Source organism: Pan troglodytes, chromosome X, assembly GCF_028858775.2.
Source record: "Pan troglodytes isolate AG18354 chromosome X, NHGRI_mPanTro3-v2.0_pri, whole genome shotgun sequence".
NCBI classification, from domain to species: Eukaryota; Metazoa; Chordata; class Mammalia; order Primates; family Hominidae; genus Pan; species Pan troglodytes.
In genome coordinates, this window is record NC_072421.2 from 152,350,433 (window position 1) to 152,363,893 (window position 13,461).

The window sequence follows — 13,461 nt, forward strand, 5'->3', positions numbered from 1 at the left end:
TATTTGGTACAGTCTGTAGCCTTATTCTCTTCATGTTCAGATTAGAAGATTTAACTCCTTAAAGAACCAAGTGGTTATTCAGTGCCTTTCTTAAGTTAGTTAAGTCAAATGAGATACTGACTTTCCTAAACTTCCATCTAGCAACTGACCTTCCACAAGGCTATAAAAAATTAAAAATAGAAAAACAGAAATCAAATAAGAAAGATAAGGTGAACCACAAAAATGTCAAACAACACTAATACCTTAAATTTTCTGTTTAAAACATTCAAATTTTTTTCAGAAGAGCATTTTGTATATGAACCAGATTTATGAATTAGTCGCTTGCTAATTGGATCTGCTAAGATTTCATATGTAAACCTCACTAATATGTATAAACCTCATTTTTTATAACCTATAGCTATATAAACCAAAATACTGAAGAGAGGAGATTGGAGAATATAGAATAATATTTCAGTTCTCTTCCCAAAAGTGACGAAAAAACTATAGTTAGGAAAAATTGGTCAGGACAAGTACTTGGCAAAATTTATACTTCTCTGAGTTTACGTGCCATGTGTTTTATTGGCACCAAAGTTCATATACTTTACTCTCTAAACATATGAAATGTTTTCAGACTAGTAGGGATCTTATGTATCATAAATATAATCAAATGGACATGTAGTCAAGCCTCAGCAATATGGCACTGAGTTATTCTGGGGCCGAGCAATGAGTTTTTGTGAAGAACTAAGCTTTTCTTGTTCAGAGAATTTAGCTTTATTTTTTAAAGCAGTAGAAATGGTCCAAATTCTAGCCATATTTTGAAATATTTTATATCTTTCCCTATGTTTTGCCCAAAAGTATTTATTAAGTGTTTTTTTTTTTTTTTTTGAGACAGGGTGTCGCTTTGTCATCCAGGCTCACTGCAGCCTCGACCTCCTGGGCTCAAGCTATCTTCCCACCTCAGCCTCCTGAGTAGGTGGGACTACAGGCACACACCACCATGCCCGGCTAATTTTTTTTTTTTTTTTTTTTGTAGAGACAAGGTCTTACTATTTTGCCCAGGATGGTCTTGAAATCCTGAGCTCAAGCAATCCTCCTGTCTCGGCCTCCCAAAGTGCTGAGATTACAGGCGTGAGCCACCGCACATAGCCTATTAAGCTCTTACTAAGTGAGATGCACTGTGCTATATTGTGGGAACTAGCCCCCAATATTTCAACATAGGTTCTTTTCTATTTTACCTAAGTGTCGGCCGGTCTGGGAAATAAAGAGAAAGAGTACAAAAGAGAGAAATTTTACAGCTGGGTCTCCAGGGGTGACATCACATGTCGGCAGGTTCTGTGATGCCCCCAAGCCGCAAAACCAGCAAGTTTTTATTAGTGATTTTCAAAGGGGAGGGAGTGTACGAATAGGGTGTGGGTCACAAAGATCACATGATTCAAAGGCAATAAAATATCACAAGGCAAATGGGGACAGAGCAAGATCACAAGGTAGGGCGAAATTAGAATTACTAATGAGGTTCCATGTCCCGCTGTGCACGCATTGTCATTGATAAACATCTTAACAGGAAACAGGGTTCAAGAGCAGAGAACTGGTCTGACTAGAATTCGCCAGGCTGGAATTTCCTAATCCTAGCAAGCCTGGGGGCACTGCAGGAGACCAGGGCATATTTTATCCCTTATCTTCAACTGCATAAGATAAACACTCCCAGAGCGGCCATTTTAGAGGCCTCCCCCTGGGAATGCATTCTTTTCCCAGGGCTGTTCCTTGCTGAGAAAAAGAATTCAGTGATATTTCTCCTATTCGCTTTTGCAAGAAGAGAAATATGACTCTGTTCTGCCTGGCCCTGCAGGCAGTCAGACTTTATGGTTATCTCCCTTGTTCCCTGGAAATCGCTGTTATCCTGTTCTTTTCAAGGTGCCCAGATTTCATATTGTTCAAACACATATGCTTTACAAACAATTTGTGCAGATAACGCAATCATCACAGGGTCTTGAGGCAACATACATCCTCAGCTTATGAAGATGACAGGATTAAGAGATTAAAGTAAAGACAGGCATAGGAAATTATAAGAGTATTGGTTAGGGAAGTGATAAATGTCCATGAAATCTTCACAATTTATGTTCAGAGATCGCAGTAAAGACAGGCGTAAGAAATTATAAAAGTATTAATTTGGGGAACTAATAAATGTCCACAAAATCTTCACAATTTATGTTCTTCTGCCGTGGCTTCAGCCAGTCCCTCTGTTCGGGGTCCCTGACTTCCTGCAACAGTGCTACATGCTGCAGACATGTTAATTTTGAGGTACTTTTGAGTCATCCATAATGAGATGCCCATGGAAGAAATCTAGGCTGTAGATATAAATTTGTGGGTCATCTGAAAATAGGTGGTAATTGGACATATAAAAATGGGGAGGATCAGCTAGAGAGAGCTAAATCCCAGACTGGGAATGAGTACTATAGGAAAAATCTAGGGCCTACATTCTATGGCCTATCCATCCAGCAGGCACGTTTACTACGCGAAACTCAAATTCAGTAAAAGCTAAGCTCATTTCTTTTACTGACCTATATTGCAAACCATTATATTTTCTTCAGGTTATAAGGGGACATACACTGAGAATGAAACCCAGCACTTGGAAAGGCAAGAACTCACCTGGTTTCCTCTTTGATCTACAGATTCTTTGTAGCAGATGAGGAGAGGGCCAATGAGTCCTGAAGCTAGATCTCTCTCCATATTAACGAAACTAGAGTAATAGCGGGTCAGGCACCGAGGATCTGATTTAGTTGGCCCATCTTCTACAGTCACTGTCCATTTATATTTGAATATTTCTCCTGGCAGAATTGGAAAATCCTTCAAATGTTTTACACCTACCCACAAGCAAAACCATAAATAGCTCAATTAGAGTACAACAAGCCACATATTGATAATCATGTTGTTGTTGCAAGGGTTCTACAAATCTGCATGTACATATGAAGTTTCTGAGCAAGTGGAAGCTAAAGTCACACCTATTATAATTTTAAGATTCAAACAATTTTTTTAAAAAATAAAAAGCTGTAATTGATTATCCGGTTGACTGTGAAAGTGTCAGGCCTGAATATATGCCAAAGAGCTTGGCATTGGAGTTTTAAGGTGTAGTCTCTGACTTCTGTGAGGAAAGGGAGCAAGAACTGAGATCTGCCCTCAGGGTAATGGGTCCTCAGGACAAGAACTGATTTTAGTAATTAAGTCTCATTCTGGGTATGTTTCATACCTGAAGATACAATCTAAATCAAAATTTTAATTTATATTCATTCTAAGCTCTTCCTCACCTCAGTAAGTTATGCCTGACCTATGGTTAGAGGACCCATAGAAAGGGAATGGTGTTGAGGTCAGGAGTTCGAGACCAGCCTGGTCAACATGGTGAAATGCCATCTCTACTAAAAATACAAAAATTGGCCAGGTGTGGTGGCAGGCACTTGTAATCCCAGCTACTTGGGAGGCTGAGGCATGAGAATTGCTTGAACCTGGGAGGCAGAGGTTGAGCCGGTATCATGCCAATGCACTCCAGCCTGGGGGATAGAGCGAGACTCTGTCTCCAAAAAAAAAAAAAAAAAGAAAGAAAGAAAGAAAGGGAATGGTGTAGTATGTTCTTTCAATATTTCTGAGCCTTCTCTTCCCTTTTCCAGGAGCTGGGGGTGAGGGAGGGTAGGTAATAGAAGAAAGGGCAAACAGACTCTTGTTTAACAGGTCCTGCTGCTCTATCTTTGACAACACTATTTGGTCATCAATGTTCTCTGTGTGGGAGGTGCCCAAATGCTGGTCTTTTCATAGGACACACGTATGGTTTCTTTAGAGTTACCATGGGGACCTCAGCATTACATAGTTCCATGACATGAGAGATGTTTCTTTCAGCTATCCTTCTGCAACTCTCCTCTCCCCATCAGCTCTTCTTACTTCCAGTGATATATCCAAGACTCTATTGGTTCTGCTATCCCCTCAGCCTGCCTAACTGCCTTCTTGGGCAGAATATCTTCAAAAGGGATAAAGCCCAGCTACTTTCAACAGTATTCACTTGTTACAGAATAAACTCATGTCAAACAGCAGGAAGGTAAACTGCTCCACTCTTGCCCTCTCTTCTTGCCCACTATTATGGGCATTACAGCCTTCAAAATTCTCCGTGGAAAAGCAGGTTACCAGTAACTATCCACGTATGCCTCCAAATTTCGGGATACACATTCAAAATCTCCCCAGAACTCTGTCACTATGCCATTCTTCCATAAAGAAATGCAAATAAAGAATTCTTATCGGCAATAATGAATATTAGAAAACAGGGGAAGGAATTTTTTTTGAGATGCAGTCTTGCTCTGTTGCCCAGGCTGGAGTGCAGTGGGGTGATCTCGGCTCACTGCAACCTTCACCTCCCAGTTTCAAGCAATTCTCCTGCCTCAGCCTCCTGAGTAGCTGGGATTACAGGCACACGCCACAATGCCCGGCTATTTTTTTTGTATTTTTAGTAGAGATGGGTTTTCACCATGTTGGCCAAGCTGGTCTTGAACTCCTGACCTCAAGTGATCTGCCCGCCTTGGCCTCCCAAAGTGCTGGGATTACAGGCGTGAGCCACCGCACCCAGCGGGAAAATTTTTATAACCAGTCTGTCTGCCCATCATGTGATACTGAAGGATTCAGAAAGTTCACCCTCTATGTACCACATATTTAGAAGTTACTTGAGAATATACTTCCAGAAAAACAAAAGAAGAAATCAAAAAATAGAAATGTACAAGGGAAAAGAAGTTAATGCTATTCACTACAAGAATGTCTTTAAGAAGAAAAAGATTTGGTTCCAGCACTTTGGGACGCTGAGGCAGGCAGATCGCTTGAGCTCAGGAGTTCGACACCAGTCTGGGCAACAAGTTAACACCCCATTTCTACAAAAAATAAAAATAATAAAAAAATTAGCTGGGCATGGTAGTGTGCGTCTGTGGTCCCAACTACTCAGGAGGCTGAAGTGGGAGGATAGCCTGAGCCTGGGAGGCAGAGGTTGCAGTGAGCCAAGATCGTGCCACTGTACTCCAGCCTGGGTGACAGAGCGAGACGCTGTCTCAAAAAAAAAATAAAAGGTTTGGATAGCAAGCAATACATAGAATGATTAAGAAGCTGAAAGGCCTAAGAAATAGGGTTGAAGAAGCCTACATTTCTTTTCCGAATAAAAGAAAACAAAGTCTTACTTCAGGATACACCTTTGTGTTGGGAACATTCCAAATCCTCTCATCTAGCTATTTGAAAATAGATGTCATTGTTGACTACAGTCACCCTACAGTGCTATAGAACATTAGGACTTATGCCTCCTATCTAGCTGGAATTTTGCATCCATTAACCAACGTCTCCCTATTTCCCCCTCCCCTTCCCCTCTTTAGCCTCTAGTAACCACTATTTTATCTCTACTTCTATGAGATCAACTTTTTTCCTTCCACATATTATTTTATCTTAATAGTAAAATCACTTGAGCTGTAGAAAAGAGAGCAATCATAGCATATTACCCAGTTCTGCAGTTAGCATTTATGAAAAGAAACTTGCTAAAATACTAAAATAATACAAATGCTGTTTTTTAATTTTTTAAGCTTTAGAGAAAATATATAGACAAAGCAAGGAAGAGTTATTTCAAATTACAGGGCAAAATGTAAATGTTATCAAGTTTAGTTTTGTAAAAGTAAAGGAATGGCTAGCAGCAGTAGAGAAAAGAAAGGTTTGGGGAAAGGAAAAGTGAGGGGTACAGTTTTTAATATCCTTAATTTATGAAGTATGGAGTCAAAAGATATTTTCAATAAATGATTGGAAAATATCTTACTAAAAGTTGATGTTTAGTATATTTTTAAAGTTCTAATGATAGCCAATCCAACTGAAAACACTGATAAAACTGAAACAACTTGAATGGAAAAAAGCACAAAACAAAGTAAGTATATAATGTCTAAAGTTGAAAAACAAAGAGTTAGCAGTATAAGTAACTTTTTAGAGATGTAGAGATAACCACCAAAAATCAAAAACAGAAATTCTTAAAAATGGATGCCTCTAGGGAGGCAGCCCTTTTGTAGTTTTAAGCATACACATCTATTATTTTGATAAATATTCATCCAAAATTAAATAATAGAAAGAATATACATAACATCCAATCTACTAAAAGAAAAAATAAATCTTTAAACAGCAAACAATATAGTAAATAAAAACTGGAGTTGTGAACTATTTAGAAATGAATATGCGAAGAACCCTGAAAATATCAAACTAGATACCAAAAGTGAGAGTGAAACCCTGTTGAGAGAGAGAGAGAGAGCAAGGAAGAGCAATAACATGGAAGCTGCAGCAAAGAATCCTGAAAATATCAAACTAGTTACCCAAAGTGTGGAATACCACACTAGATACCAAAAGTGTGGAATGTAGCTGAAAACCGTACTCAGAAAAAAAAATTATCTTAAGTGCCAGAAGAACCAGCTTCAAGATTTTAGGGCATTTACAGTAGTTGCAGTGGAACTAATTGCAGTGGAATCTAATTGGCTGTGGAATATTTGAACATCACCGCTAGGTAATAGGAAAAACATGTCAGGCGACTCTTCACGAATTTACATGAAACATCACCTGAGGATTCCTATAATTGATTTTTATAACTTTAGACTGGAGCTTGAGGTCCGGCCAACAGCTGGAGAAAGGACCAACATAATTTTAGTTGTTACTGATGATACTTATCTCATCTGTATCTACAGATAAAAAAGAGCTATAAATCGAGGGAATATTTACCTTTTGGTAATCTCCTTGAATACAAAGGACGGACATCAGTGATTCCGTGAGGGTAGATGTTATATGGTCTGCTTGCTTGATTCTTAAATATAATCTGAAAGTATAAGCGAGATCTAAGATCAAATCCTAAAACGACTAGGATCAACAAGAAAACTGTGGTCTAACTCCAGATAAATAAAAGTGGCCTCTATCTACATTATAGTAATTTGAGGCTAGATAAAACTCAAAATATTTGGTCTTTTCATGAAATTGTTCCTTGGCATGCATGGAGGATTGGTTCCAGGACCCCTGCAGATACCACAATCTGTGATGCTCAAGTCTCTTACTCAAAATGATGTAGTATTTGCATATAACCTATGCACATCCTCTCATGTACTTTAACTCGTCTCTAGATTTCTTACAGTACATAATATAACATAAATGCTATGTAAATAGTTGTTTTACCGTATTGTTTCTTTGTATTATTATTTATTGTTGTATTATTATCTTTTATTGTTTTGGGGTTGTTTTTTGAATACTTTCAATCAATGGTTGTTTGAATATGAGACTAGAAATCCAGTGATACTGAAAAATAAAAATAAAATCTTAAGCATCCCCAAACGACTGAAGAGACCCCTTTCTCGGCCAAGGAGACCCCAGAGATGGCTTAAAAACTGAGTTTCTGACCATGATGGAATGGGAGATCGGGCATGCCTTGTTACATTCCCTCCCTCCCTAATCCACCGTTAGACTTTCTTTCTTAAGGGTTAAACATAAACCAGTCCTTTCTAAAGACGTGGTGGATTCCCCTCCCTTTGTGCAGTTTTATCATAACAACTGAGAAGCATTGCTTCCTGATGAGAGACCACTGACCATGGACTGGCTCTGGCCAGTTTACAGAGGCTGCCTCTGTGTCCTCTGTTTCATCTTTTGACATATACAGCCTAATTTTCATGCATCTAAATGTTAAGTCTCCACCCCAAAGTGAACATGGAATGTATGTAACATGTATGGTTGCAGGTGCCTCATCATAAATATTCACAGCTCCTCCTGGAACCTGTTAAATATGTATACTTAGCCAACTCATTCAGCATAAATTCTTATCTCATCCTTCCTTCTTCAAAGTGCTTGCTTCCAGTTGCTGCCAGAGGCTACACTTCCCAGCCTGCAACCCTTTCCACTCCAAATTTACAAACTTAGGATTCTTCAGTTGACAATGTGGAGGACTGACAGTACTTAGGTTTCTCTCTAAAGGCCCCTTTCCACTTCTTTAAAAATTGTTTCAATTGCTTCAGGAAGTATTCTCTGCACCTTCTCACACTAATTGAAATTTAGATGCCTGGTGAGGACACTGCTTCCTCTCAGCCTTTATCACTATTTGGGCATTAAATTCACTGATAATAGAGAAAGAGACAGTGTTTCAGGAGATAAAATCTTCAGTGAATGAGCAGGCATGACCAAGAGGACAGTTGATTACAGTATTAAGCAAGGGTAGCAGGTGGTATTGCCTGATTGCACCAGCTTTAAAAGAAAACAAAGGCCTAGGTGCAGTGGCTCATGCCAGCACTTTGGGAGGCTGAGGCAGGAGGATCGTTTGAGCCCAGGACTTCAAGACCAGCCTGGGTAACACAGTGAGACCTCATCTCTACAAAAAATAAAAAAATTAGCTAGGCGTGGTGGTGCATGCCTATAGTACCAGCTACTTGGGAGGCTGAGGTGGGAGGATCACTTCAGCCCAGGAAGTTGAGGCTGCAGTAGTGAGCTGTGATCACACCACAGCACTCCAGCCTGGGTGACAGAACGAGACCCTATCTCAAGAGAGAGAGAGAGAGAGACAGAGATGAGAGAGAGAGAGAGAGAGAATGGAAGAGCAATAACATGGAAGCTGCAGCGAAGAACCCTGAAAATATCAATCCCACCTCCAGATCTGAGGTGTGTGATATGAGGATAAAAATGCAACTTCCACTTCTGCTCTTGTCTTAAAACCCAGTCATTCTTCCTATCCATGAGCATGGAATGTTCTTCCATTTGTTTGTGTCCTCTTTTATTTCGTTGAGCAGTGGTTTGTAGGTCTCCTTGAAGAGGTCCTTCACATCCCTTGTAAGTTGGATTCCTAGGTATTTTATTCTCTTTGAAGCAATTGTGAATGGGAGTTCACTCATGATTTGGCTCTCTGTCTGTTATTGGTGTATAAGAATGTTTGTGATTTTTGCACATTGATTTTGTATCCTGAGACTTTGCTGAAGTTGCTTATCAGCTTAAGGAGATTTTGGGCTGAGACAATGGTGTTTTCTAGATATACAATCATGTCATCTGCAAACAGGGACATTTTTTATGGCTGCATAGTATTCCATGGTGTATATGTGCCACATTTTCTTAATCAGTCTATCATTGTTGGATATTTGGGTTGGTTCCAAGTCTTTGCTATTGTGAGTAGTGCCACAATAAACATACGTGTGCATGTGTCTTTATAGCAGCATGATTTATATTCCTTTGGGTATATACCTAGTAATGGGATGGCTGGGTCAAATGGTTTTTCTTTTGTTGCTTGTTGGTTTTGGTGTCCTATCCAATAAACTATTGTCTAATTCAAGATCACAAAGATTTATCCTGTTGTTTTCTTATAATTTTGTAGTTTTAGCTCTTACATTTTATCTTTGATCCATTTTGAGGTAATGTTTAAGTGTAGGATTCAGCATGGTATCCAGAGCATAACCTGAATAAATCAAAGAATGAGGTAGATCTATATATGTTGACATGAAATGATATCCAAAATATATTGTTACTTTTTTTTTTTTTGAGACAGAGTCTCACTCTGTTGCCCAGGGTGGAGTGCAGTGGTGCGATCTCAGCTCACTGCAACCTCCGCCTCCCAGATTCAAGCGATTCTCCTGCCTCAGCCTCCAGAGTTGCTGGGACTACAGGCATGCGCCACCATGCCTGGCTAACTCAAAATATATTGTTACTTTTTAAAAATCAAGGTACAGACCAATTTACACTGCTCTTGTTTTTGTGTGAAATGCACACACACACACACATACACACACACATTTGTATATGTATGCACTACTTCTGGAGGGGAGTATACAAACCCACAGCAATGACTGTCTGTCAGACTATGGGGTTGGAAGTCCAAGAGGGAGGAAAATTTACATTTTATTGCATGCTCTTGTTTATCTATTTTTAAATTAGCCAGTAAAAGTAACTCAAAATACACAAAAAGTACCCTATAAATATGTAAAATTATTGTGTCATTATGCATTTTAAAAATTAATGAATAAAAAATAAAATTATACAATCTTCAAAAAATGAAAAATAGAAAAAATACATACACAAAATTTATGAAGAAAAATTGTACAATAATAGCTAATAAAAATTTTGAAGAAGTACAATGAAAGAAGATGTCATACAGATATCAAACATATCACAAAGTTGAAGTCATTAAAACAGGGTGGTAACAGATTAGTTAAGGAGAATTAAAAATCCCAGATTTTAGCAATTTAGTATATGATAAAGAAGACATTTTCAAATTAATGAAAAAAGGATTGGTTGTGTCAGCTGCCATTTGGGAAAATTTCTATTTGAATTATGCACTACATCCAAAAGTAACTTCCAGGGCAATTAGATTGCTCACTGTAAAAATAAAGCTATACAAGTAAGAGAATAAAATATAGACTATTTTTGTAGTGTCTTGGGGGTGGCAAAGACATTCTCAGGCAGAAAACATAAGTGAAAAAGATCCAGAGAAATATAAATGAAAAGATTGATAAAAGATAGGAGGTTTTGACTATATAAAGATGAAAAATCTTTGAAGGACAAAAAATATCATAAAGGAGTTAAAGTACAAGTGACAATGTGAGGAAAACATTTGAAAGATAAATAACAATATGTCAATATCCATAATCTATAAAGGCCTTTTACAAATACATAAGCAAAAGATGACTGACCAAATAGAAAACTGGACAAAATTTACAAGCAGGCAATTCCCAGAGGGAGTTATACAAATAGCCAACAAACATGAAACAATATACAATTTGACCACTAACCAGGGAAATGCAAATGAAGACAACATATAAACATTTTGCTCATCAAATTGGAAAATTTTCTGAAGGTTTATAATATATGTTGTTGGCAATGGTGTGGGGAAAAGGGCAGTCATATACTTATGGTAGGGGATATAAATTGGTACAAAATTGCTGAAAGTCAGTTTGGCAGTATCTAACAAAACTCCACATCTAAAAACCAGTGTTCTTCATGACATTCTTCAGCAGCTGAATTTATGGAACCAACGACCAATCTTCAAATTTCTTGTGAAGAAAATAAACCCTTATTTATTTAAACCACTGTCCATTGAGTATTCTGTTACTTACACCATACTCATTCTTAATATCCTAGATCAGGAGCAAGCAAGCATTTTTTGGAAAAGGCTGGATAGTAAGTACTCTAAAATTTGTGAGCCCTATCTAGCCTCTGTCACATATTCTCTTGCTCCTCCGCCTTCTCCTCCCCTTCCTCCCATCCTCCTTTCTTTTCTTTGCAATATTTAAAAAATGTAAAATCTCATCTAAGCTCATGGACTGTTCAAAAGCAGGCCACAAGCCAAATTTGGTTCATAGGCCATAGTCTGCTGACTCCTATATGACATAATTAATGGAGAAAGATCTGGAAGGATATGTATCAAAGTCTAAGCAGTATTTCAAAGGAGTGTCGAGTTTAGTGGGTGACATTAAATTTTTATTCTATATACTCAAACTTTAAATACATACAATCAGCTATTATTTGTGTAACATTTATAGCTTTTAAAAGATCATGTCCATTGGAGACAAGGCTGAATTATGAGGTATTTTAGAAACTCAAAACTCTCCAGACTTTTTCTTCTTACCTGACCTTAAATCTTTTCCTCAACTTACCAACAGTGTGTCTCCAACTTCCCCATAAAGTAAAGGTCCCAAGATTCCTGATTCATGCTGAATAGCTTCACGAGTCTTAAAGGTTTCATCTGTGTATGCCATAAATCGGACTTTTTTGTACTTCCTACCAATCCGCTGAGGGCCATTGTTCAAATATTGACTTTTATAACTTCTGTATAAGAGAAAAAAAGATGAGAGGTTGGGAAGAAAAATTCTAGGTAGGCTCAAATCCAACTTTAAAACAGCTTATATGATTCAATCAAGGCAAGGAGTGAGAAAAATACAAGCTTCTCTGATGCTCAGCTATGTTAGTTTCCAAATGTTAATACCCTTGCCATTTGATTCCATACCTGTACCTAACCTTAAACATGGCTTCAGGATTTGTTGGTTTGAATAACTGGTAAGAACTTTTTGAGTACGGGGAAGAGAGAGTACCAATAGTCAAAAAGTGCTTACCTGTCATCGGGGGCGAGGACTAAGGGAGCATAGTCCCAGTCCTCCTCTTCAGCAGCAATGTAATGTACCCAAGTTTTAGGATGCTTCTTGGCAACTGAGCGAATTTGGATAAAGGAAGGAGAGTTGTCATCATCAAACCTGACCACATCCATTTCAGAATCAGTAAGATCATCATCATAGTCTTCCGCTTCTTCATTATTTTTCATTCGTAGTTGGGGTTCCTCTGGGCAGCTGTCTACTTTGACATAAGCTTCCATGCCATCTGGAGTCAGACAAACCAAACAATGTCAGAGTGTCTTGCTATATTAGGCTATTCTATACCAGAGACTAGGTAATTTATAAAGAAAAGAGATTGAATTAGCTCATGTTTCTGCAGGCTATATGGGAAGCATGGTGCTGGCATCTGCTTGGCTTCAGGGAGGTCTCAGGAAGCTTACAATCATGGGGGTAGGTGAAGGGGGAGGAGACATGTCACATGGTGAAAGCAGGAGCAAGACAGAGAGTGCAAGTTGCCACACACTTCTGAATGACCAAATATCATGAGAACTCACTATCATGAAGACAGCATCAAGCCATGAGGGATTCACCCCCATGATCCAAACATCTGCCACCAGACCCCACCTCCAGCATTGGAAATTACAATTCAACATGAGATTTCAGTGAAGATAAATATGCAAACCATATCACTTGCCTTAACTTTTATGACTTCTTTCTCTCTTATTAGGCCTTCCAGGCTCTCCCCTAAGTACCCCCCTTTCCACATCACTATCCCTTCTTGCCACAAATCATTGATTTAATAACAGCTTATTGGGAAAAATGTTAGTGTAGATATAAACTTTAAGACATGTTCCAAGTTCATAAAACCATGACAAGATACAACTTAAAATCAAGGAGATATATATTTTAAGAGCATGTCTGCCTGTGACTAGTTGTAAACCCTATGGCAAATGTATTCAACATTCTCAGTCTCATCTTCATGCTTTGTAAAATGGATAATAATAATTCCTGCCCTATTTATACCACAGGGCAATTTTGAAGATCAAATACTTCTAAGAAGGGAGACCTGTTTACTTGATTATGAGGAACAGGGAAGGTTTTAGGAGCAGCAAACAACTAGTCTGGGGTTCATGTAGCCTTAAACATAACTCAGTCTGCATCGAAAAACAAAGTGTTTGGTCTGAGGTTCAATAAGATAAAGCATTTTTTTCTGAAAAATAAAGATTAAAATTAGTGGATAGAATCTGTGAAAAGGAGAAAAACAAAACAAAAAATAAACTGAATCGGGGTCCAACTGGACAATGATTGATTGACAATGATCATATACAAGTAAATGACCTATTCCTCTGTGCCTGCAAGAATGTTGTTTGTGCATCAACTT

The 13,461-nt window shown here is 38.3% G+C and overlaps 1 protein-coding gene across 6 annotated transcripts in view; it reads right to left on the bottom strand.

Moving 5' to 3' along the window:
• F8 (coagulation factor VIII) overlaps positions 1 to 13,461 on the bottom strand; it is a 189,326-nt gene that overhangs the window by 117,701 nt on the left and 58,164 nt on the right. For 5 of the 6 annotated variants that reach the window (XM_016944624.3, XM_003317789.6, XM_063804694.1 and 2 more), the window contains 4 exons: positions 12,084 to 12,345; positions 11,628 to 11,799; positions 6,739 to 6,832; positions 2,626 to 2,840 (listed from right to left, as the gene is read on the bottom strand). In XM_016944624.3, coding sequence (XP_016800113.1) covers positions 2,626 to 2,840; positions 6,739 to 6,832; positions 11,628 to 11,799; positions 12,084 to 12,345 — 743 coding nt within the window. The remainder of the gene's footprint in view (positions 1 to 2,625; positions 2,841 to 6,738; positions 6,833 to 11,627; positions 11,800 to 12,083; positions 12,346 to 13,461) is intronic. The other variant, XM_063804695.1, reaches the window with a different exon arrangement.